The 26,049-nt window shown below is 41.0% G+C and overlaps 1 protein-coding gene across 6 annotated transcripts in view; it reads right to left on the bottom strand.

Moving 5' to 3' along the window:
• Positions 1-26,049, bottom strand: part of ERICH1 (glutamate rich 1) — a 97,780-nt gene that overhangs the window by 62,230 nt on the left and 9,501 nt on the right. For all 6 annotated transcript variants that reach the window (XR_010372331.1, XR_010372330.1, XR_010372334.1 and 3 more), the window contains exon 2: positions 18,058-18,252. Coding sequence is in view for 1 of the 6 variants with exons in the window: in XM_064447958.1 (XP_064304028.1) it covers positions 18,058-18,252 (195 nt within the window). In the remaining 5 variants the exon portion in view is untranslated. The remainder of the gene's footprint in view (positions 1-18,057; positions 18,253-26,049) is intronic.

Below are 26,049 nucleotides of genomic sequence, written 5' to 3'. Positions count from 1 at the left end.
ATGTACGTCCCCAAATTACATATTTATTCACACCATATGCATCTTCAAATAGTTTACAAAACATAAATCAAGCATTAGTCTTTGCTTATCTTGTGTAAGTATGTAAAATCAAACTGCTACCATATTATTAAAAAAAAAAAGTACACACACAACTGTATAATCTCAGTGTATCAACAAATCTCCCAGTCTCAAGCCATTAAGTCTGGCTTTTTCCAGCCTGGGGCCATAGTCTCCTTGGGCTAGAAGGAGGTGGGTTGTTATAAAGTCATAAACATTGCTGCAAAGCAAATGGCTTACGCTTATAAAAATGTGACATAAAAAGGGGTTTTTGGCTAACAACAGTAATCAGATACTGGACATACTACGGAATACTCTTCTTTCTACTAGTTAGAAGTTATGAATCCCATTTCTGAAGTTTTGTTTTATGAAAAAAACTCTAAAGGATGTTTTCAAAACAGAAAACCCAAAGCATTACTCTTAAAGGCAAACTAAGAATACAGAATAAATATTTTGAATCAAATTGTCTCCTATTCATGTTCTTCTCCACAACATTCACCACACTAAGTGCTCCTTTGCATGTAGAGCAACCTTGTGCACAGAGCAGGGCCGTGCATCTAAATTACGATGTTACCAAGGCTGCATCAGCAAGTACGTCAGTAACGTGGCTAGCTATGATAACTCTTGACATCCTTTGACAAACAAGTATCAGACCTTTTAAGAAGGAGCTGAGGGTAAAGCTTCCATCTTGCCTTAGTCATGTAAAATTGCCAACCATGCAGTCTGTCATCATCTTAGGTAGACACAATATATTTTGGTTCAAGGCTATTTTTCAGTATCCTTAAACTTCCCACTAGCTGCAGCCCAGAATAGTAGTACATAACGCTCACATGGCTTCCAGATCGCCTAACATAAAGCATGCTTGGGCACACCTGGAATACCGACACGGCCAGAACACACGTTCATATAACCCTAGTCCTTTTAACTAGTAAGAGTGATTAAACCCAGGCCAGACACAGAATCACTTCTAGTTTCTGTGGTGGGTTGGCCCCAGCTGGCAGCTAACTCCCCCCAACACACTCCCTCACTCCCCCCTCAATAGGATGAGGGTGGGGTGGGGAAAAAATGGGAAGAAGAGGAATGAGAGAGCTCATGGGTCAAAGACAAGGAGATCACTTACCAATTACTGCTGTGAGCACAACAGACTCAGCTTGGGAAAATTAACTTAATTTACTGCCAATTACTGGAAAATTTATTTACTGGTGCAGGTATTGGGAAACAGAAACAAAATAAAAAGAAGCAAACATTAAAACACTTAGGAAAAACACCTTTCCTCCCCAGCATATGTTTACTCCAAACCTTTCTCCTCCCTGATTACTATCACTGCAGGTTACACTCAGTCCCTTCAGTGAGACAAGGAGCAGTGCTGGGTGGTGGGTGTTTAGTCAGTATATAATGGTTTCTCTTTGCTGCTCCTTCCTTCTTGCTCCTCCCCTGCACCAGTGGGGGTTCTCTGTGGGCTGCAGTCCTTCAGGAACATTTGATCAACCACAGAGCACCTCCTCCTCTGACACTGGTATTCCCACTGTTACTTGTCACTCCTTTTAGTTCCCTCCTCTCTCAGGAGTGTTCTCTCCTTTCTTAAACATGTCACCCCTGAGGCACCACCACCTTGGCTATGGGGCTTGGCCATGCCCTGGGGTGTGTGGGTTGGAGCAGGCTCTGTCCAACATGGGCAGCCCTGACCTCTCCTCACAGAGGCTGCCCCGCAGCCCCACAGCGCTGCCAGCGCCTGCGCGTCTGCACCCTGTGCAGTTTCACAGTCTTGGACAGAAATTTTGTCTTTCCCATGATGTGCTTCCCTACAGCTCAGAAAGCCTTGGGAACCTACTGCTGCGCTCCCATAGGGCAGGACTCATAAAGCAAACAGAGGACCCAAGCCCAGAGGTCACCTAGAACATCTTGCAGCTTCCCCCAAAAAACCGTCAGGTTAGCCCAGTCTGATCAAGACTGATCTCCTCCACAAAATTATCCCTTGGAAACACATGGCTATCACTTCTCCAAAAGGAAGAAAAGAGTTCATCCCCGAAGAGAGTCTTCACAGAAAAGCACAGGAAGAAAGGGATTGATGGTGAATCAAATCCAAGACCTAATTAGTTCAGTGTCATACCTTCTACGAAAGTCATTATTCTTAGTAAGCGCTTACTGCACGCTGTTACAGTAGATATGATCTGGACAAAAAATAAGGCTTGAAGAAGGTCTGTTATCTCCTTTAAAAAGTTCGTGTTAAAGTAGGTTTTTACTTATTATGTAAGTTAGACTATGACCACGTTCTAGCTATTCCTCATTTTTATTACGTGAGATTGAGACTACAGCTTGAAAACTATGACAGTCCCCGACACACAGATACAACTCCTCTTTTTCTCTACTCAATATAGATGCACTATCACTTTTCCCTTCATTGACTAGCAAGACAAGGATCTTTAAAGACAGCGAATGTGCAAATCCCAGGCAAGAGAGTTTTGTCTCCTCCAAAAAAACCTTCACAAATTGAAGTGTAGCAAAGGTTGTATCAGTGACTAACTGTAAAGTATACACACCTCGAGGGTCCTCCTGCACTGTGTACTGAAAAACAGGTACTTTTCCAGATGATCCATATGAAGACATCAAATTGTGCTTCATCAGCATGAACATTATAAAACAAATCTGGTGATCCTAAATACCCCCCCCCCATCCCTCAATGCATACATACTTTTGTTCAGGTGACACTCAAGCTATAATTACTTTAGTCTGTCGTGGTAAGGTATGTGAGAGGAACTTCAGGGACATGAGGTGTTAATACTGTGTACAATCATACTCCGTTCACAGGTTGACTTTCGCAGTTTGTTTTCCAGTCTCAAGTCAACACCCACACTAGAGTCCTTTCCACAAAGGCAGAACTCTTTAGCTGAAGTAACCTTCTGTGCGATAGGATATTACAAACCTTTTCCTTGGAGTGCTGCATAATTCCTGCTGCTTGACCTCAGTCTTCAGCAGGATTCTCTCCCTCAATACTACGTAAGTCACACTGGGTAGGGAGGAAAAAATGCTTATGATAATAAGCAACTTAGCAAAGAATGGACATTTGGACATTTACTCAAATGATAACCATCACACAACAATGGAAATGCTGTGCTACTTTGCTGGGTGATTGGAGTAGTTGATGAATTATTTCTGTACAAATTCACTACTGATGATAGAAGCTTGGCTCTCAAAATTATGGAACTCCCTTTATGGAGAGCTAATAAGTATAGTTTACTATTACCGTCTAATTCCTTTAGCTTGTTTTAACACCTCTAGTGCCCAATCTTGCTAATTTAACTAACAGAAAAATTCCTCTCATCTGCAAATATTAGTGTCCAATCCATCCCCCTCATTATCTGTACTTTATTGGAATAAACAAGGACAGTCAGTCAAGCCAGTTTTTGGCTGAAGAAGATATACTCCTTCCAAAGATTCTTCGTCTCTTTCTAAAAAAAAGTTTACTGAATATCTTTTAGACATCTAATTGTCTTATATTGCATTGTTTGCTACTGTGACGTATTTGATTGGCAACAATATCTGTAACAGAACACTGACAAAGCATTTTCTTCTGCAGATTTCACTTCAGCTTTAAAATTTTGAAGATATCGGCTGTTTTGAATGATAAATTTCCCAGCTTGCCAGGTAAAACTTCAAAGCATATAGTTCTGTTCCAAGTTGTACGACTACATAGATTCAAATAACAAGTTAATTAAAGAAAAAAAAAAAAAAATCAGATACATGTTGTCCTCTGGCTCAGAAAATCCTCAAGCAGCAAACTGTCGGAGAACATCATGGCGAAGTAGAACAGTCCACTCATTTTATTCCAATACTCTTTCTGACAATACTGTTGGTTACTACATACTAGTGCAGACAGTGGTACTAAATTTTTTGGATTAACCTTAATCTCTGCTACTTTATTCAGTTATCTCTAAACAGAAAAAGTCCCTTATTCTTTCATGTTCAAGAAATAGCATGTTTTCACTGCATTCCCAGATTATTGGTGTTTTTTTTTAAAAAAGAAGCCTAGCCATATCACAGAAGACTGTTCCCAGTTCTTGGGGTATATACCATTTGTGCCTGGTAGCATGTTGTCACTCGAGTCAGCTCATTCCAACCTCCCTCCTGACACTTTGCATCACCAGAAGTGCTTCACTTCATTAGAAAGTCTAGATGACAGAGGCTGTTCCCTCTTCTCAAATAATGGAAATGACTATAAAGTAAATTAAGTCTGTAGTTATGGAAATCTTTCCTAAGCATTCCTTTTTATGACTTAGTGACTCAGTACACTTGATTAGATAAATATAAGTGGGTCAGCAAGATTAAGATTTGAATGAAAATTCCTCTTCTGCCCACAGCCTGTGGCTGCTCGGCCTGTAATGACTTGTGCCAGTTATCACACTGATGGAAAGCCAGCAAGATGGATGAGCACAAGTAGTTTCTCTTTCATCCCACCTTTTCCACATGTGGGGAATTAAGAAATCTCTGCATGGTCCTCATGACCACCAGGCTTCTTAGGAGCTCAGATGAGTACAGGGTTTCACCAGGCAGATTCCTAGGAAGCTACACTTGCCTATGGCTTAGCACAGACAACAGGTCTGGAACCAACTCCTTATAGCAGCTCTCCTCCCAGCTCTCTCCCCTGTGGAGAGCACTCAAATTAAAGAGAATGCAAAAGGAAAAGGGTAGCTGATGGCCAGCCTTACAGTTTGTCCTTTCCAGCATACTAAGATGATAACTAGATTTTCATTAAAGCCAGACAGTCATTCGGTGGTATCCATGAGTTTGGTGGGATGGATTCCAACCGTTTTCAGCTAAGCACAGTGTAGTATTTTTTGAAAGAAGGGTCTACTTAATATTTGGCAAGCTACATTTCAGCCTTCCTGTTCTGGTTTTGCTGGGATAAAGTTAGTTTTCCTCACAGTAGCTAGTATGGGGCTATAGTTTTTGGATTGGTGCTAGAACCAGTGTTGATAATACAGGGGTGTTTTTGTTACTGCTAAGTAGTGCTTATACTAGTCAAGGACTTTTTCAGCTTCCCACGCTCTGCCGGGTACACAAGAAGCTGGGAGGGGGCACAGCCAGGACAGCTGTCCCCAACTGACCCCAGGGATATCCCACACCATATGACAGCGGGGGAAGAAGGAGGAAGGCGGGGACCTTTGGAGTGATGGTGTTTGTCTTACCTAGTAACTGTTATGCGTGTTAGAGCCCTCCTTTCCTGGAGATGGCTGAGCATCTGCCTGCCCATGGGAAGGAGCGAATCAATTCCTTGGTTTGCTTTGCTTGTGCATCCAGCTTTTGCTTTACCTGTTAAACTGCCTTTATCTCAACTCATGAGTTTCCTCCCTTTTACTCTTCTGATTCTCTCCCCCATCCCACCGTCCAGGGAGCAAGCAAGTGGCTGGGAGGTGCTTAGCTGCTGACTGGGGTCAAATCACAACCCTGTTCAAGTGCAAGTATGAATAGAGGGAGGGAGAATGGAAAGAGGAATGATGACAGCAGCAAAATGAACGATGATCCATGCAGTCATCTTGCATTAAATGTCTCAAATGCTTCTACATATATTGCCCACTTAGTTAACTTTTTGTTAAGCCCTCTGCATTTTGGAAAACCCACTGACTTTGGATTTTTATTTATTCTGTTTTGTTTTAAATTAACTTCCAATTTTATTAAAATCTACTCTACTAAGGTTAAAACACCTGTTACAGGTTATCTTGACACTTCCTTATTCAGATTCATCATCCAACTGAGAAGCTCATAACTCTAGTGTTGTTACCAGCAGTGTTGAGATTTTCAACTCCAAAAACTGCTGTTAGGGTTTACTAGCAATGAAGGGCAATTTTGTGGCAATTATTTGCCCAGAATTATTTCTCAAAGCTGTCTCAAAGCACACTACTTTGGGCTTAGTGACGTCTTTCCCATAGAATAGCGTTTTGCCATACTGTCTTATGATTTCTCTCATTCTAAAGGCTAGTAGTTTATTTCCACAAACACATTTGCACTACTTACACTTTCTACAGCTTTTTATTTCAATGTAGATTGCAGCTACTTCAATATAAAATTAACATTCTCTTCCACTGAATACTAGGCCTTATTATATTTTCATTTGTATTAACAGCAGGAATCCAATTTCTTTCTTAAGGGCTGAAACAAGAGTAAGATGAACTAAAAACTAATACAAAGGGTTTTTTTCCTATTTTAAACTCTGCCATAGGTCATTTTACAAAAGAAAAACCAAAACAAAACAAGGCACTGTTTTCTCTTGCTTTTCATTCCTTACAAGAGTTTTTTTGTGGCTACGAAAAATGATATGACCACTGAAGTTTGGTTTAAAACACACTTTTAAACCATTCTGTTGTCTGTTAATATTTCCAGTGGAATAAATGCAAAAGTTATCTATGAAAGTGACATAGTCAAACTTGGAATTTACAGGCCTCATTACATCAGTAAAGGTTTCAGGGAAGAGGGACGAAAAAAGGTTTGACGCTCAGAGGACTAGACCATTAAAAGAAGAAAAACAGCTTGAGAAAATCCTCAGAACTACTTCCCTCATTATTGTCTTTTCCTTCAGCTTGATGGAAACCAAAAACTTCAAAAGAAATTGAGATCAATAAAGATATACCCATTTTACAAGGCCCGAAGTTGGGATGGAAATTCATAAAAAACAAGGAACAAGAGATCTCAAATTTATTTCACTCACCACCTCCTACACATATACTCTTAGTTTTTATTTTTTTTAACACCTAGACAGGCTGTATTATAGCCCATTTTACTGAAGACAAGGCTTACCATTGTAGCTCAGCCTCAGTTTCATTACATTAGGAGTGCCACACATTCTTTGTCACAGAAAACAGATTAAAAAAGTAGAAATGCTTCTTCCTCTTGTTCTCACTCATTACCTGAGGAAGAATTTCTACCTATGAACCATTAAAACATCTACATTCCTTTATTATGTATTAAATATTTATTAGTTATTATTTTTTGTTTAACTTAAAAGCTTCAGTGTCTCATAGATGTCCTGGTATACGATTATAGGCAATATTTTGATTAGATGTCTAAGAAATCTAGCTTTAGTCTCCTGTCCATACAGCTATCTTAAATGTTCAGTTGGTACTCAGCTCCATTATTTTTCCTCATGCTGCAGGTGTTATTTGTTCAACACACTTTTCAGAAGCCAAACACATCCCTGCCAATCAATTTCTTTTTAAAAGTAAATGCAACAACACTGAATCTAAAAGGCCATGTCTAAGTTGCAACTAGTTAATTACCCCCACTGATTAAGTGATTATGTCATTATTGGGTCTCATCGGAAACTAGTCCAGGAAATAAACAGATGTGCTCATCAGAAAAGTAAACTAAGTTTAAAGATCTAAACTGCCCCCCCCACATTTTTTTAATTCCCTAATTGGAAATCATCAGTAGAAGTCCATTCTTTTCTGTGTACAAAAATAATGCAAACCACAGAAACACAAAAATTATGGAAAATCACTTGCCCTCAACTTAAGTTCAGTACCAAGTTCACTTTATAAGCATTTCCGTTTTTCAAATAACGGTTAGAAGATAGAGTTGGTAGGAAAGACAAGTAGCAAGTAAGCACGTGTAAGAGCAGAAAACATGAAATTTAACTCTGAATAACTATGATTTTGACAACGGCAACTTAAAGTAATAAACTCCCCAGTGCACACAGGAGCATGATAGACATCTCACACAACCTGTTTTATCACCAATACTGTAAACACAATTTCAAACAGGGAGACAAGGGGGACATTGAGAACACTAACACACAATTGCTATGCTACAGTTAGATTCACTTCAGGACTATCAGTCCTTCTCTAGCTGGAACAAGTCCATTTTATCAAGGTCTTACACAAGCCATTTTTCTGTTTTCTTTCACAAGATAATTAGTTTTCCTGCAGCTGGCTACATTTAGGTTTAGAGCTTGTTTACACTTACAGTTAAAGCTGGCATTTTCTACTCCAATTAGGCAACCACTACATACTATCAGATGAGCTAGTTGTTAAATTGCTTTCAGTTGTCAGAGGCCAGCAGATTTCTCTATGACAGCTAAGCTGTTTGAAATGAAGATGCAGAAGAGCAGAAAGCAATAAGCGAATGTATACACACAGGAGCACTGGGAAAGGAAGGAATCTGCCAAGGAGCAGGGGAAGAAAAAAAAAAAAGGCAAGCATTGGTAGGGGAAACCAGAGACTAAACTACAAGGCTGTATCTGTCACAACAGAAGTTCCAGATATACATGCAGCCCACTCAGTCTGAACAGAGACAGGTTGGTGGTTTGTTGTTTTTTTTTTTTTGCGTGTGTGTTTTGGGTTCTCGCCCCCCACCGCTCCCCCTCCCCAGACCTTTACATTCCCCCAAGCATACAGGTACCAGCTGGTTGGCACCATTTCTACCACAGCTACCAGAGGTTGGTGTCTTCAGTCAAATATTCTTACTTCTGGATGTATCTGTCCCATTTTCACAGTATAATGCCATTGTAATATAGTATGTAATGAGAGAATTTTGAAACCCTTGAGAGAAGAACATAAGAGTGTGTGACAACACTTTGTTGTATAATAATTATAATCTCCATTGCTCTTTAGCTTATTCATAATAACCAGCGTTTCAGAGTAATTAACTAAAAGGAAGCTGAATTGTTTAACAAGTCTCTAAAGCTATTTACAGAATCACAGGTTGGAAGGGACCTCAGGGATCATCTAGTCCAACCTTTCTAGGAAGAGCACAGTCTAGACAAGATGGCCCAGCACCCTGTCCAGGTGACTCTTGAAAGTGTCCAATGTGGCCAAGTCAACCACTTCCCTGGTGAGATTATTCCAATGGTGACTGTCCTCACTGTGAAAAATTTTCCTCCAGTGTCCAACCGGAATGTCCCCAAGAGCAACTTGTGTCCATTCCCCCTTGTCCTCTCCATGGGACTGCTTGTAAAAAGGGAGTCTCCATCTGCTGTGTAGCTACCCCTTAAGTACTGGTACCCGGTGATGAGATCCCCTCTGAGCCTCCTTTTCTCAAGGCTGAACAAACCCAGTTCTCCCAGCCTATCCTCGTATGGCAGGCTTCCCAATCCTTTGATCATCTTGGTGGCCCTTCTCTGGACCCCTTCCAGTCTGTCCACATCCTTTTTGTACAGTGGGGACCAGAACTGTACACAGTACTCCAGGTGTGGCCTGACAAGCGCTGAGTAGAGTGAGATAATGGCTTCTTTCTCTCTGCTGGCGATGCCCGCTTTGTTGCAACCCACCATCCTGTTGGCCTTCTTGGCCGCAGCAGCACACTGTTCGCTCATGTTGAGCTTCCTGTCCACCAGGACCCCCAGGTCCCTTTCCACAGAGCTGCTCTCCAGCCAGGTGCATCCCAGTCTGTGCTGCACTCCCAGATTATGTTTTCCCAGGTGCAGGACCTTACACTTCTCCTGGTTGAATTTCATAAGGTTCTTGCTGGCCCACTCTTCCAGCCTATCCAGATCTCCCTGCAGAGCAGCTCTCCCTTCTGGAGTGTCTACTTCCCCACTCAGTTTGGTGTTATCAGCAAATTTCATCAGGCTACACTTGATGCCGTTATCCAGATCACTTACAAAGATGTTGAATAACATTGGGCCCAATATTGATGCCTGGGGGACCCCACTTGTGACAGGTTGCCACTTGGAAAAGAGCTATTTACCACCACCCTTTGGGTGTGGCCTGTCAGCCAGTTCCCCACCCACTGCACAGACCACTTGCCTAGGCCATAACACATTAATTTCTCCAGGAGGAGACTATGGGGGACCGTATCAAAGGCCTTGGAGAAGTCCAGGTAGACAATGTCCACCGCCCACCCTATGTCAACCAGGCAAGTCACTTTGTCATAGAAGGCCACCAGGTTTGTCAAGCATGATTTGCGTTTAGTGAAGCCATGTTGTCTTTTCCCAATCACGTGCTTCATTTGACTTGTGATGGCCCCCAGGAGGATTTGTTCCATAGCTTTCCCAGGGATTGAAGTAAGGCTGATGGGTCTATAGTTACCCAGATCCCCCCTCAAGTCTTTCTTGTAGATAGGGGTAACATTTGCCTTCCTCCAGTCCTCTGGGACATCCCCCGTTCTCCATGACTTCTAGAAGATTATGGAGAGTGGCCTTGCAATGATGTCAGCCAGCTCTCTCAACACCCTCTAGTGGATGGCGTCAGGGCCCATTGATTTGTAGGGGTCAAGCTCCTGTAATAATTCATGTACTAACTCTTCCTTCACTGATGGTGGGTTGGTGTTTGGATCAACCGGCAATTTCATTCCCAAAACCTGGCACCCGACAGTGTTGGTAAAGACAGAGGTGAAGAAGGTTTTGAGGACCTCTGCCTTTTCAGCATCATTGGTGATTGACTCTCCTTTTCCATTTAACAGTGGGCCTATTTTTCCTTCTTCTTCTGCTTGTGGTTGACATGTTTGAAGAAACCTTTCCTGTTATTTTTTTCATGTCTACAGCCAGTTTCAATCTGAGCTGGGCTTTTGCTTTTCTAACTGCATCTCTGCATGATCTGGCAATGCTCTTGTAGCTCTCGACAAGTAATCTTCCACTTCTCCATCTCTGGTGTGCTTCCCTTTTGGATTTGAGTAGACCCAGCAGGTCATGGTTGAGCCAAGGGGGCCTCTTGCTCCGCTTACTTCCTTTTCCTTTGTAGGGGATAAATTGGCTTTGTGCTTCCAATAGAGATTTCTTGAAGAACTCCCAGCACTCACTAGCTCCTCTGTCTTCCATGGAAGCATCCCATGGAATCCCTCCCAACTGAGCTCTGAATGAACTTAAGTTTGCTCTTCTAAAATCCAGAACCCTTGTGTTAGAGCTGACCTTCAGCACGCTCAGCAGGATCCCGAACTCCACAATGTTGTGGTCACTGCAGCCAAGGTAATAACCGAGATATTACAAAGCAGGCTTTCTCGGTTTCTGAACAGCAAGTCCAGCGGTCCCTCATTCCTGATTGGCACATCTAACATTTGTATCAGGAAACAGTCCTCTAAGCATTGCAGGAACTTGGTGGATGACATAAGAGCTGCTGTCTTGTTCTTCCAGCAGATGTCTGGGTAGTTGAAATCTGCACTGGGTACTGCTAGAGTTTAATTTCTCAAGCATAGCACCTTCATCAATTCAATCAACTAAGTGTCAGTGCATATATGCATATATTTTAGACAACTTTTATCTTCTAGGTACATCTGTCACAAACTTAAGTTTTCTACAATAGAATAGCTGCAGGAAGACACGAATAAGGACACAGTCCAGGTGTCCCATTGATGATTTCTTAAACGCATTATACTGTCAGCATTAATAACTTTAATGGAAAAAGGAGAACACCCACCCACCCACAAAGAGGTCACACAGTTGTACTGAATTTTGGCAGGAGTTCCTTATATAGGATAACAGTGGTGGACTATTTCACAGTTGATAGACATTCATGCTTTTGTTTAATGAATATGGAGTAAATTACACTTTGTCTATTTATATAGCATAATATGGATTCCTTTTTTTAAAATCCCTAAAACTTAGGAGCAATAAAAGCTTAGTTTCATTACCTCCCAAATAAGTGAAGGAGACAAAAAAATGAAATAGTCTAGGCAGAGTCTTGGACCATGTGGAGACCTCTTGCATTTCAATTTCCCTTTTCAGAATTAGGGAAAACACAAAACCCAAAAGTGGAACAGCATGCTTTATACCGGAAAACTGAATACCATACATTTCACCTGTATACAATTGACCTTCTTCAGCAACTGTTTAATTCTTTATAAGGAAAACGCTAAACATCAGTAAATCCCAAGTCCTTTAAAAAGTGGTGGTAATTCTGACCAAGAAAAATGCCTCAGACTAAGGAGGCTATTAAGAAAGCCAATTCTACAATTAGCAAGTCTAGCCAGAAGAGACTACTGACTAGTCAGAAGTCTGCTTTGAATATATACCATAAAGGTATTAAAAATAGTGAGGTTTTATAGTATCAACAAAAGTAAAGAAATCACAGAACTGCAGACCTCAAGAGAAACATTCTCCATGAAATTAGTGCTTGTTGGAGGTAGATCCTGCCATAACAAGAGTTAGAAACAAACAAAACCAATCCTCAGAACAAAACTGAGTCAAAGCCCATATCAAAGCCAGTAGTTCATACTTGGAAATGCTTTCTCAGTCTTTTGCCAGACGCTTTTTTTTTTTGCGGTACATGAAGTTTTTAAGCATTTATAATACTGCACTTGGAAGCATATTCGCAAACTTAGCGAAAAGAAATGAAGTCCTCTTATTTGTAGGAGCTTTCAGTTGTCCATTTGCTCTCTTTTAATACTTTGCCTGCCAAGAAAGCTCAGGTTTATTACATGTACACATAACTTGTAAATGGTTTAAGGTAATAAAGCTGGTTATCTAGACACTCTTTAATTTTATGTTGAAGCAAGAAAAAATTCTTACATTATCTGAAAATAAGAATGATAGCTCTTGCAATGGAACAATCGGGTTCCTCAAGGGGACAAATATTTAGAAAGTCTTATCTAATTGTCCTGGGGAGGGGGGAACACTCCTATTTTGGTTACATTAATTTTCTCACTGAGTATTTTGATAGAATAGGGGGGAAAAATCTGATTTAGGACAACTGGAATACAAAGGGATGGTACATATTTGTATGCCCTTGAATGGAAATTTTGGCCACAGGCAAGTGGTTGGATCTGTTGGGTTTTAAGTCACTTAAAAAATTTAAAAATTTCTCTTTTCAAGAGATAAGATACAAGTGACTACCCTCTTTTTTTGGCGGTTCTGAAGAAGCACATTTTCTCTATCCCTAACAGAACTACCACCTTCCTAAATAAAATCCAAATACCATTCAGAAGCTCACTCTGTAGTCACAAAGGAGAGCGTCCCTCAGAATTTTCCTTCAGTCTCCAGCTGTTCTGGATCTTATTGTAAGCTTCAGTTCCAGAAATATGTCCTATGTCCATAAAGCTCCTTTACAGGACAGCCCTTTCTGATACTAAATTATTGACTTCCAAAATCCAATAAGAACCAATCATTAACATGGGTCCTGGTCCATATTAAGTATATTAAGATATTAAGTATATAGATATATAGCATATAGCATTCCAACTTCAACTTGATCTCAAAAGAGGCATATACATGCAAATATTTACAGGATATAAAAGCATACCAATAAAATCTAAAAATTATAAGTCCTTATTATGCTTCAAGATGCAGACATTTAAGGCAATGCTGCTAACTGCATCCTAGTAAGTATAAAAATCCAGGGGGAGTTAGCTTGCATGTATGTAATGGTATTTTTACAATTTGAAAACAGCTGCTAAAGGCAAGTAAAACATTGTGACACGTTTTTTAGTAAAACTTGTTATTTAAGGCAGAACCCTTTCTGTACTACCTTAGCATTTGCTTGCCTCCAACAGAAGACAAGCACAGTTAGTATGCTGTTAATTTCATAAACAGCCTTGTTGCTTTGCTGTGAAAATCCTAGATACAGAACTGTTCTTTTTGCTCCATGTTTCCTTTCCCATGAGCTGTACTAGGATTCTGGATCAGAAGATTTTGTTTCATTAACTTGAAGAACACTGTATTAGGAAATGGGTATAAACAAACAGAGGAGTTATATATCACAAGGTCTTTCCCACTTCAGTGGGAGTTTGGGCAGGCCCGAATTTATAAGGAATGGTATAGATCCACTACAAATAAAGGTGTTTTTAGCTTAACCAATTACTCCATAGTCAGGTTTATTTAGCCTGTCTTTATCATAGAGCCAACAAACAGCCTGTTACCTATTTCAAAAGGACAATTAGTTCCCAATGCTATCAAATATCATTTTGTAGAATAAGCTTAATCAGCTTTATCAACCTTTTGAAAATGTGCCTCTCATTATTGCCTACACAAAAGAAGTACTAGGAGTACTGATGTAGAAAACCAAAATGGGTATCAAACAAATGGAATGGCAACAAGTTGAGATTTCCAGTCAATCTTCTGTCACAGTAACAGGATGCAATACAAGACAACAGCCACACAGTCCTTCAAAAGCAAATTCTACCACAGACACATGTATGAAAGCCCCATGGCCAACCTGCTACTAGCCATCCTTGTAACAGATTGGGTCAGGGCCTTTTTTAAAAAACACAAACAAACCAGAAACCAATAAACCACAAACAAAAACCACCCCAGTAACACAGATTTCTGGAGTCATGGATGTTGGAAAGGACTTTTGGAGGTCATCAGCCCAAAGGCCATTAAAATTTGACCCAATTAGATCAAGTTTTCTAGTACACTGTCCAGTTTTCAGCTCCTCTAAGGATGGAGATACCGAAACTCTCTCTGGGCAGCCCGTTCCCAATGGCTGATCATCTCCAAGGTGGAACTCCCTCCCCCATCTAGTTGGAATTACTCTTGCCACAACTTGTTTGTTGCCCCTTCTCCTGTTGCTGAGCACTTCCCAAAAGTGCATGGCTCAGTCTTCTTTATACTCCTCCTTCCCATTTGGTAGTTGAAGTAATGAGATTTCCTCTCAACCTTCTTTTCTTATGACTGAACAAACTCAGTTCGCTCAGTCTCTCCTCATACATTATGTCAACTGGCTCTCTTGCCATTATGGTGCCCTCCATGGGACTCACTCCACTTTGTCACTACCTTTCTTTTACTGAGGAGCCCACCAGTCACAGTACTTCCTTTACGGACTCGCAAATGCAGCTCTGGTGTGGTCTCACAAAAAGAACGACCACTTCCTTCAAATTGCTGGCTACATTGCCAATACAGCACAACATGTCATCAGCCGGCTTTGTGGCAAGGATGCAATGCTGACTCACGTTCAACTGGGCATCCACAAGAACCCCAGGTCCTTTCCTGTGGAGCTGCTTCCAGCCAGGTTACTCCCAGCCTGTATTGATGATTATTCCATGTCAGACACAGGACTCTGCTCTCCAGTATTAATCCACAAGGTACACCACTGGCACATGGCCATCTACTGAACTTTGTACTGCTGGTCACCATCTTTTGACCCTGGCAGTCTATCTGACCATTCACCTACCCAGCTGATATCTCACTGTCTTGGCTATAAGAATACTATGGGAGACTATATTGAAGGCCCTGCTAAAAAAATTAAAGAACATGCACTGTGCCCTCCCTATCTACAAGCCAGTCATGTTGTCATAGAAGGCAACTGGGTTGTACAATCTGCCTTTGGTAAATCAACACTTACTATTCTGAATTTTCTTGTTGTCCTTCACACGCTTGGACAGAGCTTCCAGAAGGATTTACTCTGTAACATGCTCAGTTTTCCAGACCCTCCTTGTCCTTCTTGAAAACGGATATGTTTGCCTTTTCCAGTCACCGATGAACCTCTCAACTGCAATGACTTCTCCAAAAGGATAGAAGCCAGTGTCACAATAACATCAGCCAGCACACCTGGACGCACACCATCTTGTCCCACTGACAAGCCATTGTGCAACTGGCTTAACTACTCCCCAGTTATCATCATCTACCATGGGTAATGCTTCACTCCCATAGACTTTACCATTAGGCTCAGAGGCCTGGGATGCCTGAGAACAAATCTTACCAGTAAGAACAGCCAAAAAAGGCACTGAGCACCTCAGCCTCTTCCTTGTCTTCTATCGCCAGTCGCTTGCCCATTGAGCAGTGGGCCCAAATTTTCTTTAGCCTTCCAGTTGTTGCCCCCACCCTTCTTGTTTCTTCCCACATCCCTCATGAATTTGAACTCTAGCTGAGCTTTGGCCTTCCTAACCCCATCCCAGCATACTCAGGCAACATCTCTATATTTCTCTCAGGTAGCTAATACCTGCTTTACCTCCTTTGTATTTTCTTTTTGTGTTGTAAAGGCCCAGACCTCCCTCTTAGGAGCTTAGCTGCTTGCACTTATGGGCAGCTCTCTGATATCACACACCTTTTGATCCAGATTGTTGGGAAGAAATTGCTGCTATGAAAGACCTGTAAGAAGCCACCTCTGCAGGGGCTCCCCTCACATCACTCAGGAGCTGCTTTTAAGGTGAGGCTTTTAAGCAACTCCCAGCCTGAGCTTGACTGCAGCCATGCCTGTGCCTGGGCACATACCCAGCTGATGCACACCCTGACTCACAGACTTTAGACAGCGGCTTGACCTCAGGCCTACCTACTCACTACTGACTTGCCTGGTATCACCAGGCTGTTGGCTGAACCTGGCTACTGTTACCAGACATGTTCTGCTCTCCTTGTTCAGGTACCATGGGACTGCTTCCACAGTGATAACACAGCCCCTGTGCCTGCCTTGCTCCAGCTAGCCTTCCCTCACCTTCCCCTTGCTCCTCCCTGACATATCTGAGCTCAGTCAGGCATCCTGCCACACTCGCTCAGTTTTCTGCACATCAAAACATTCTTGTGCTTTGGGAAGGTTATTCCTGAAGATCAGCCAGCTCTCCAGAGCTCCTTTGCAATTCAGACCAGCCTTCCATTCAATCCTACCAAGCAGATCCATGAACAAGACAAACATCTGTTCTTCAGTAGGACAGGGTTCTAATCCCACTACTCATTTTGCTCACTTCTTTCAGGACTTTAGTCTCCTGTCCCAGACCACATCCACTATCGGTTCTTCCTTGTTTGTGAGTAGCAGGTCTAACTGAGTACCTCCCCTAGAGAAAGCTTTTTAATACTCTCAGGAAACATGCCTTTTTATTGCTAGTTGTCATGGTTTTAGCTGGGAGAGAGTTAATTTTCTTCACTGCAGCTGGCATAGTGCTGTGCTTTGGACTTAGTATGAAAACAATATTGATAACACACCAATTTTTTGGTTGTTGCTGGGTAGTACTTGTATTAGTCAAGGACTTTTCTAGCTTCCCATGCTCTGCCAGGTGCACAAGAAGCTGGGAGGGGAGGGGGCACAGCTAAGAGAGCTGATTCAAAATGGCCAAAGGAATATTCCATATCATGTAACATCATGCCCAGTATGTTACCCGGGAGGAGCTGGCTGGGGGAGGGAGGCAGCAATCGCGGCTTGGGGACGGGCAGTGTCAGTCGGTGGCTGGTGAGCCGTTGTATCATTTGTGTTTCTGTTTTTTTCTTTTTTTCCCATTTCCTTTTTATCATATCATTATCATAATAATAATTATGATAATTATTATTTTATTTTAATTATTAAACTGTTCTTATCTCAATCCACAAGTTTGGTTTTTTGGTTTCTTTTTTGTGCTTTTGCTCTTCTGATCCTCTCCCCCATCCCATGGGGGTGGAGGGAGTGAGCGAGCGGCTGCATGGTGTTTAGTTGCCGACTGAGGCTGAACCATGACACAAGTCAGTTTAACAACCTCTTTCAGTTATGGCAAAATTTGGTTTTAGATGAGCTACAACACAAAGCAATTCACACATCTTCTGTACTTATGCCTAGAGCCTTTCACCCACAAGTAATACCACGGCTACCTCATTTTGCAACTCCTTCATCTTTTGGCATAGCATCCACATTCTACAACCCGTTTGAAAAAGGTCTTTTACTTACGTCTCAAAATACTCATGTGCCACTTGCATAAACACACACAAAAGAATGCTCTTTAGCAGGGTACTAACGTAGCGCCTGAACTGTTATTTGCCTTCTGTTGGGTTTACGTTCCCCATGGGCAAAGTTGCAACGTGAGGGCAGGAGAAAGTCCTGGATCATGTATTCCCACCAATCTTTGGGTGTACCTCTAATAACTCAGCAGAGTTGTACCAGTATAAGTAATTTTCTCACTCTTCAACAGACGTTACATCAAAGACAATTATAGCTTACACTGAAGTTTTGTATTAGCTACCACTAAACACACTGTTCACGCATATACACCAGGACTATTTTTTGGCTTTCACAGGACTTATGCACTGACCTCAAGTCTTCTTGGTATTCAGTACCACTAGCACTTGTATTCAAATTTGTCTGTTGGTATCGATAGATGAAAAAAAGTAGATACTACACTGCTCTCAAGTAAAATAACTATACTTAAAAGCATACCATCAGAAAAAGGACTTTATAGTCTCACCTTGAAATGATTTGCAGGGTGTATCCACTGATGTGCTAGCATCTGCTGATGAAGTCTGAACATTATCCAAACTCTTTTCTTCAGATTTTGAGTCCAGATTTCTGAGAACTGCCTCTTCTTCTCTACTCGAAGTATGCACAAGTGAAGACGATGAAGTTTCAGCATAGAGTCGTTTCAGTACTTTCCCTATGAACACTGTGGGGTAAGAAAACTTTTTTAAACAGAAAGAAATGCAGTGTTTTAAAGGTATTGTGTTTTTACATCTTAAAATAACTAATTGGTACACGGCAGTTTCCCTCATATTCCATGCTAGTCTGTCTTCAGGAGTCCCTACCTCTCACAGGTAGAGCTGAAAATAATATATTGAAGTCCTAAACTTGAGTCAGAAAAGCAGCTTTAAAACCCCAGAATTCACTAGCAAGGTTACATTTAAAGTCTTCTGTTTGGCTCTATTTTGGCAATAGATTAATACAGTAAATTTACAGACTAAACACACTAATTTTTAAAATTTCTTTTAAAACAAGTATCTTCCTACACAAGTGTTATAAGGCTGCTCAAAATGCAGGTCTCCTCTGGCACAGAGGCATTGCAGTTGAATCACTCATTAAAATCAGTAAGCTACAACTATTTAATCACATAGAAAAACTAGAAGTAGACAGGAGCAGAAACACATGGTAACCCAATTATTTCTACAGAATTAGCAGTATTCTTGTACGCCTCTTCCTCTTATGGATGCCTTTCTGACGACACTGGCAATCTGCTGCTAGTTACTCAAATGCAAGCATCATTTGATTAAAGAAAAGAAATATATGCAAATAATCGACTCCATGAAACTATCATCTTTATATGGATGCATGCATATTGCAATCACTTGAAATTACGTATTATATAAAAATATAAAGTAATACTAAGAAATTTTTTATCTATTTAAAAACAACACCCTCAGTTTCACGAATTCTACATGGTCAAGCAGATATTGCGGGATATGGGGAAGATGGAAGACAAGAGTCTTGGAAAAAAAAGAAAAGGTTATCTAAGCTAAAATTTTAAATTTAATATACAGTGTATGGACACTATACAAGCAACCTGGCACAGAAATATTTCTGCCAAGAGCAAAGGACTTATGTTGATATAAGAGGAATGGCTCCTACTGCAGCTCTATGAGGGAGAATGTCTTATTAAGACATATTTTTTTGAGCTCTTATAGTTTACACATGATCACTTACTCTTTGCTTGTGCCCAATCTCTTGAATAATCAGTGACCTTATGAAAGGTCTATGACAAGAAGTAAGCCTGAGGAGATACTTGTGCAGAAAGCTTTGCTTATGAAGTACAATTTTTTGATTTTCTACACTTATTCATCATTCAGTGACATGAGAAAACCTGTGACAAGCTGCCAGCAATGTTCCCATTAAGTAAGCACAATCCATTTTGCAAGTTATGGGTTAAGACTACTGTTCCCAGAAAGACAGACATCAACAAGTGACTGGGTATTTTCTTTTCATGAGGTTCCCTTGCCAGGATATTCTACAGCTAGAAAGACAAAATCCGTAATTACTCTCCTTAGAGGACAGCTAGAGAAAGTAGACAGAAATAAGCAGTGTAGTAAGACAAAGCTAACTGCCCTTTGCAGATCTCTGACTTGAAAGCATGTTATCCAAGAGGTTTATTCTGGATCCTGTCCCTGAGTACTGCTACTAACACTGCAGCATTTTAATGAACTCCAGTAGAGCCATTACTAAATGTCATGGTTTAACCCCAACAGGCAGCTCAGCCCTGCACAGCCACTCACTCCCTCCCTCCTCCAGTGGAACGGGGGAGAGAATTGGAAGGGTAAAAGTGAGATTACTCCTGGGTTGAGATAAAGACAGTTTAGTAGGTAAAGCAAAAGCCACATGTGCAAGCAAAGCAAAACAAGGAATTCATTCACTCCTTCCCATCAGTAGGCAGGTGTTCAGCCATCTCCAGGAAAGCAGGGCTTCAGCATACATAACAGCTACTTGGGAAGACAAACGCCATCACTCTGAACATCCCCGCTTTATATGCTGAGCATGACGTCATATGGTGTGGGATATCCCTGGGGTCAGTTGGGGTCAGCTGTCCTGACTGTGTCTCCTCCCAGCTCCTTGTGCACCCCCAGCCTGCTCACTTCACTGGTGGGGTGGGATGAGAGGCTGAAAGGGCCTTGACTCGGTGTAAGCCCTGCTCAGCAGTAACGAAAACATCCCTGCATTATCAACACTGTTTTCAGCACAAATCCAAAAAACATAGCACCACAGGAGCTGTTATGAAGAAAAATAACTTTAGCACTGCCAAAAACAGTACACAAAACGCTCAAGCACTTCTTGAGGAAGCTACTCTTCCAAAGCAAGTGATCACTGAGAAACAAATGAATCTATATATGGAAATACATTTTCTCCAAATCTGCTGAGGAGAGCCAGCATCCTCATACGTACAGTTGATTTTATGCTCCCCATGTTGAAATCGGAGTTCTTTAGTCATCTGTTCCATTATCCCCACAAAAAAAAAAAAATTGACGACTTTGCTCTTTTTCTTTCCTTTTTAAAATACAGGCACTATACTCACACGCACATTAACACTGCTTCAGAAAGCAATAAGAGACCAGTCTTGATACATTCGTTCCTTCTCATTCACATGGGACTCTCCCCATCTGCAATACCTATGCTTGAGAAAGCAAGCTGAAACAACGCCTGCCTTGGGAGGGTGTGAATACTGAGGAAAGTATTCTTTTACACAAATCTCTCAAGCTTAGAAATATCTAGATCACTAGCAGTGATAGATTTACTTCAGCAAAGATGTGGTTTCACTGCCAATGCCACAGCAGTATCCAATCTTACAGGCTGGAGTTTTCAGCAGACACAGGAAGAAGCAGCTGGGTGCAGAGTGGGGGAGGTCTTTATTTGCCTGCAAAGCTTTCACACCTGTGTCAGCGCACCTCAGCACTGCAAAGTCATCTCCTAAGAGGACTAGTAATTCCCAATAACCACAACAGAATGGAAGTGAGCAGCGGTGACACCAAAGCATGACTAGGTCCCTGTTTGGAACCTAATGTATTTCAAGCCTTCTGAAGACAGTAGGAAGCAGCGTATCCCACCAGTACACATTCCTTGGGAGAGTGAAGAAGGTGGTATTGCTAGAGAGCGGCTGAAAATACAGTCTGAACTATTTGGAAACCTAAGTATGTGCTAGCCTGGAAGAAAAAAAGATAAAGAAAAAATCTGCCTGTGGCCCATAACTTTTTGAACAAGTTTGTCCTGCGTATCAACGAACAAGGAGATTAGGCTCTGAGGAATAGCCATCCTGCCGTACTCAGCAGCTTTACATGCTCCAAAGTAGTATTCTGCTTTGCAGTTAAAAGTGTCTGAGCTGAGCCACCAAAACGTGTTTAAGATGACAGAGGATGCTCTTTCCTCAGGGTTTTATTGCTGCAATTACTTTAAAAAAAGATATTCTCTGATATCCATGAGCATTGGCTTAACCACAGGAGGTGGGTCTTGCCTGATGCTGGAGAGCAGCTTTTCTCCCCTATTCAAAACCCTCCTTGACCTGATGTCTTTGGCACTACGCTGCATCAGAGATCAGTCTGTCTGGTAAGAACTGCTCAAACCCTTAAAAATAACTACCTCTTTAACAGGAGATTAGCCACAAAGAAAATTCAAAGAAAAATATCCACTTCCAGAGACAGATCTAACCTATCAGAGTTCCAAAATGGAATAAGACTTACTCTCACCATACCCATAGCACAGCTAAGTACATATGGTTATTTGTTGCTGCTGTTTTCCAGTCAACGTAACTGATGGAGGATCTGTACAGATTCGTGTGGTCTTTCAACAGACCAATCTGGGAACACTTTTTGTAGCAGACTGATGTCTCTAAACAAGCAAATACAATTTTGAGACATGTTTTTAAGAAGACCTCAAGACAAGACAAGAGACACCACAGAAAGATAAGGGATGCACTGTTTGGAGTCAGAACAAATGAAAATTGCCACCTTTACATACAGCATTCATGCACAAGGTACAAAGAAGTTAATTTAATTTATTCTACTGGGTATTATTTGAGGACATTCTTGAAAATTGTATTCACATATTACAAAACCTGGTGTTCCAGTCTGGAAGAAAAAGAATAGTTTGAGAGGAATTATCTCTGGAACTGAGCCTGTAATCGAACAGGAAAGAAATGTGAACTGCAATAAGAAGCCAATTACAAGGAAGAAAAGGGAAGCCTTGTTGCACAGACTGCTGCAAATATATCTCTCCTCTTAGAACAAAGCAGTCTCTGGAACTAACAGATGAGAAACTGAAAGTGAGAGAGGAAAGCAGATAAGCTAAGAGGTTTAGGGGCCAGGAATGGAAGTGATGTGGACACAGCTGAAAGCAACCAACACTGCATTAGCACTGCATTACATGACATGGCAGATATGTAATATCTGTCCTTACCTCCCTATAAAATCTGGGATAGCAGACAGTAATCCAAAAAGTTTTATAGGGTATACACCAGGCAAGAATTAATTGAAAGGAAGACTTCACCCAATCCACAATAAGTATTTAAAAACTACCACAATACCTTATCATGGGTCTATTTCTCTCAGTTATAATTCATAGCTCATCACTCCCAACCTACCAAAGATTAAAGATGTTTTCTGAGTTCTATAGGAAATGTATTCTTCAATGTGAAGAAAAATTTCCCCTTAGCTATACATTAAGGAAGACATGGCTCTGAACACCTGGTCACAAAGTGACAACTGGAAGAAGCTCTAAGCCTCTAGGTTAGATGAGCATGGTGCAGGGACCACCATATTTTGCAGTTCTGTATTCCCATAGCAGATTTAGTTGCCATTTTAGTCTTGAGTAGTGTGTGGAAAGATTTTTCCATTGCTGATATCTCCAGAGCCCAAACAGAAGCGCAGAGCTGTGAAGAAGTGCTTGCCACATTTTGCTCTTTCACCTCCAGCAATCTGACAGGACTTTAATACTACAATGGATAGATTCTTTATGCTGTGAGATGTATAGTGTTGAAAACAAGACGCTGAATGTATGTGAAGGTGAGAGAAACATTAGACTTTTAATGGTCATCAACTAAAGATGGCTTTGCTCTGGATCTACCTGGATTTGCCAGATGTCAGATTGTGTGTGCGCACACATGTGGTGATGGGGGCAGGAGTTATGCATGCTACGCCAGTTTTGCGGAATAGACTGAACAGAGTTCAAGGGAGTACAACGGAAACTTCACAATGTTAGAGCTAGGCATATGGCCAAAAGGAGGTACTGGACAGCAATAATATTAACAGAAATACCTGGCCCAAATCCTAAAGGTCTAAAGAAAGTCTTTGCTCTTTTGCTGTAAGGGAAGAACAGGCTATGCTAACACTGCCTCTGTTAACAAGGTTAAGATTAAAGACAGAACTGAAACGTTATGGACATTTTTTTCACCTGGGGCGTAGGGAGGCTCCACGCTTAGGGGGACAAGCGAACATCCTAAGGGGAGATTACTAAGCTGCAGGTGACTATAGATGAAAATGTGTGTTTAATAAATCATGAGAGAGACGGAGCCACTTGTGATGGAGGCCATGTACAATGACAATGGGATCCAAGACCCTATTGGGATAAGTATTTTTTAATCTGAGACAGAAAAATGAACTATATTGATATACGAATCTAGAAAGATCTCACTGAAAACCTTGTACTGCCTTAAGTCTGCTGTGTACAAACCAGTTCAACTCAAACCTGAGCAGACACAGAGAAGAGTTTTTACAATAACCAACACGACGCAGAAGAACAAGGAGAGCTTGGGCTGTTTAGCATAAGCAAACAAAGGTCAGAAGAATTTTAAACAAGTAGTGAGAAGTGTTATGTAGCTCAAGGATAAGATTGCATTAGATCATGCCACAAAAATATTAGAGACTAATGATGAATGAGAATTACCAGTCTCAACACACTGGTGAACATCTAGAAGTACTGCAAAATTCTTCTAGTAAACAGGAGAAAATAAAACAACATAGTTAGACACTAGGCTCTAACTCCTATACACTACACGGCTGACTGCAAACAGAAAGGACTAAAACCAACTGTGCTGAAGACTGCTTTTAATGCCATATTCTTCTCTGATCGCTCCAGGGTTCCTTACATTTGGTTACTGACATGTCTGCAAACTTAGCCAGAGATCAGATGTACATGATCACACTGGATCCTTCTATTTGTTAAAAGGAAGCGGACAAAGTTTATCTTAGTTATTACGAAGTTCGCCAGGGAAAGAAAAGTCTTCCTAATGTAATGGTGGATCTATTACACAAAAGAGATTTTGGATTCATTATATGTGCTATAGATTTAGATCACTGTATGATAAATCTAGGCTAACAAGAGGTATAAAACAGGTGTCTGAAGTTAAAGCTAGCAAAAAAGGAGTCATCACATATCAAACAATACCAGATAAGTTGCCTTTCATTAGGTACACTAATGGTGTGGAAGACAGACATTCATGAAGAGGAGTAAGTTACTTAGTTACACCCACTGCATGGCTGTTGCTTTTTTAAAGGGATAAAAACCACATAACATCTTAGTGCAGTAACCAGGATCCTGAACTTTGCTTACTACTACAGCAATACCTAAAGCACAGTTGCATTTAAGGGCTGTAGATAAAAATGCATATACACAACTCATTTAGAGCAATAGGATGAGATTTTGCTCAGCTTCCTCATAGAAATCCCACATCAAGTTTACCACTTAAAGAAAATTAAGTGTTATTTGGCTTACAGTAGTGGCAAATAACAGTTTAAAAAGCCAATGGCAGAAGATTTTCATCTGTAGAGCAGCTGTACTTTCATTCAAAATTTAATTAAACAGATGAGCTTTCCTCACAGCATTATTAAGAGCCTACACCATTTTACAGCGAAGTATGTGGCTTCTGTGCACTTCTATAGCTTCAAAAACCACTGTGGTCTTCTGCCTGACATATAGAGAAATGTAAACACAAGATGAAGAGAGCAGTTGGTGCTCTCTGAATACTCCTGTTGGAAGGGACCTGCAACTACTATCTAGTCCAACTGCCTGGAAGTTTTCAGTAGGAAACTTAAATTCTAGTAGACCAACAAATGTGAAAAGCTTACATATTCTACTCTTGCCTTCTGAGTAAGTTTTCTATTCAGATTTCAGAAGTGTAACAAATTCACTTTCCAGCTGAAAACAGGAAACACTATCAAAATACCCAGCCTTTAATTGAAAGCACTGAATGTTCTGTCTGTGCAATATGCTGCAGCAACACCAGAAGACATATCTTTCCAGGAATTCCTCAGTGACAAAAAGGAGCCAGTATTTTCAGAAATGGGAACAAGTCATTCTCAAGCCATAGGTACCAAACTAGTTCCATGGCTAATTCCTGACAACTCGTGTGAAAATAGTGAAGTACAAATACATCAGAAAACTGAAAAAGCACCAGGTCTTTATAGTTTGACATAGCATAAACAAAGCACAGTATAATCCAAGAAATAGAGTGCAGAACACATGCTGGCTAGTGATACAAGTTGTGAACATCCAGGATCTTTGCACCACAATTTTGTGAAAAGTATAAAAAGCCTCCTTCAAATAAATGCATTGTTTGGCATCTATGTATTAAATCGACACCACTAAGTTTCTTATGTGCATAAGCAGACTACACACAAACATGCACATGCCAACACTAGAACAGCACTGCAGGTTTATAAAGGTTCTCCTGGGATTGACAGCATGACTTAAAACTCAGTTAAGACTACAGACTGTAACAAAAGCATGCTGAATAACTAAACAAATAAAGTTCTGAACAACATCAGAAGTGTTCCTGTCCAGCTAAGTATAGGAGGACAATTTCCTCAACATTTATGTGGAGAATGCTTGCCGCATACTTTTGGCTACTTGCCGTATATCCTATAAGCACCCCACCATGTTTCTCAGCTGGTTGCCTTCTGCCTATTCAAATGCAACTTGGGTAGCAAGAATA

The sequence above is a fragment of the Phalacrocorax carbo genome, chromosome 3 (assembly GCF_963921805.1).
Source record: "Phalacrocorax carbo chromosome 3, bPhaCar2.1, whole genome shotgun sequence".
In the NCBI taxonomy this organism is placed as follows: domain Eukaryota; kingdom Metazoa; phylum Chordata; class Aves; order Suliformes; family Phalacrocoracidae; genus Phalacrocorax; species Phalacrocorax carbo.
The sequence above is the reverse complement of the archived record's forward strand: the minus strand, read 5'-3'. Positions and strand labels throughout refer to the sequence as shown.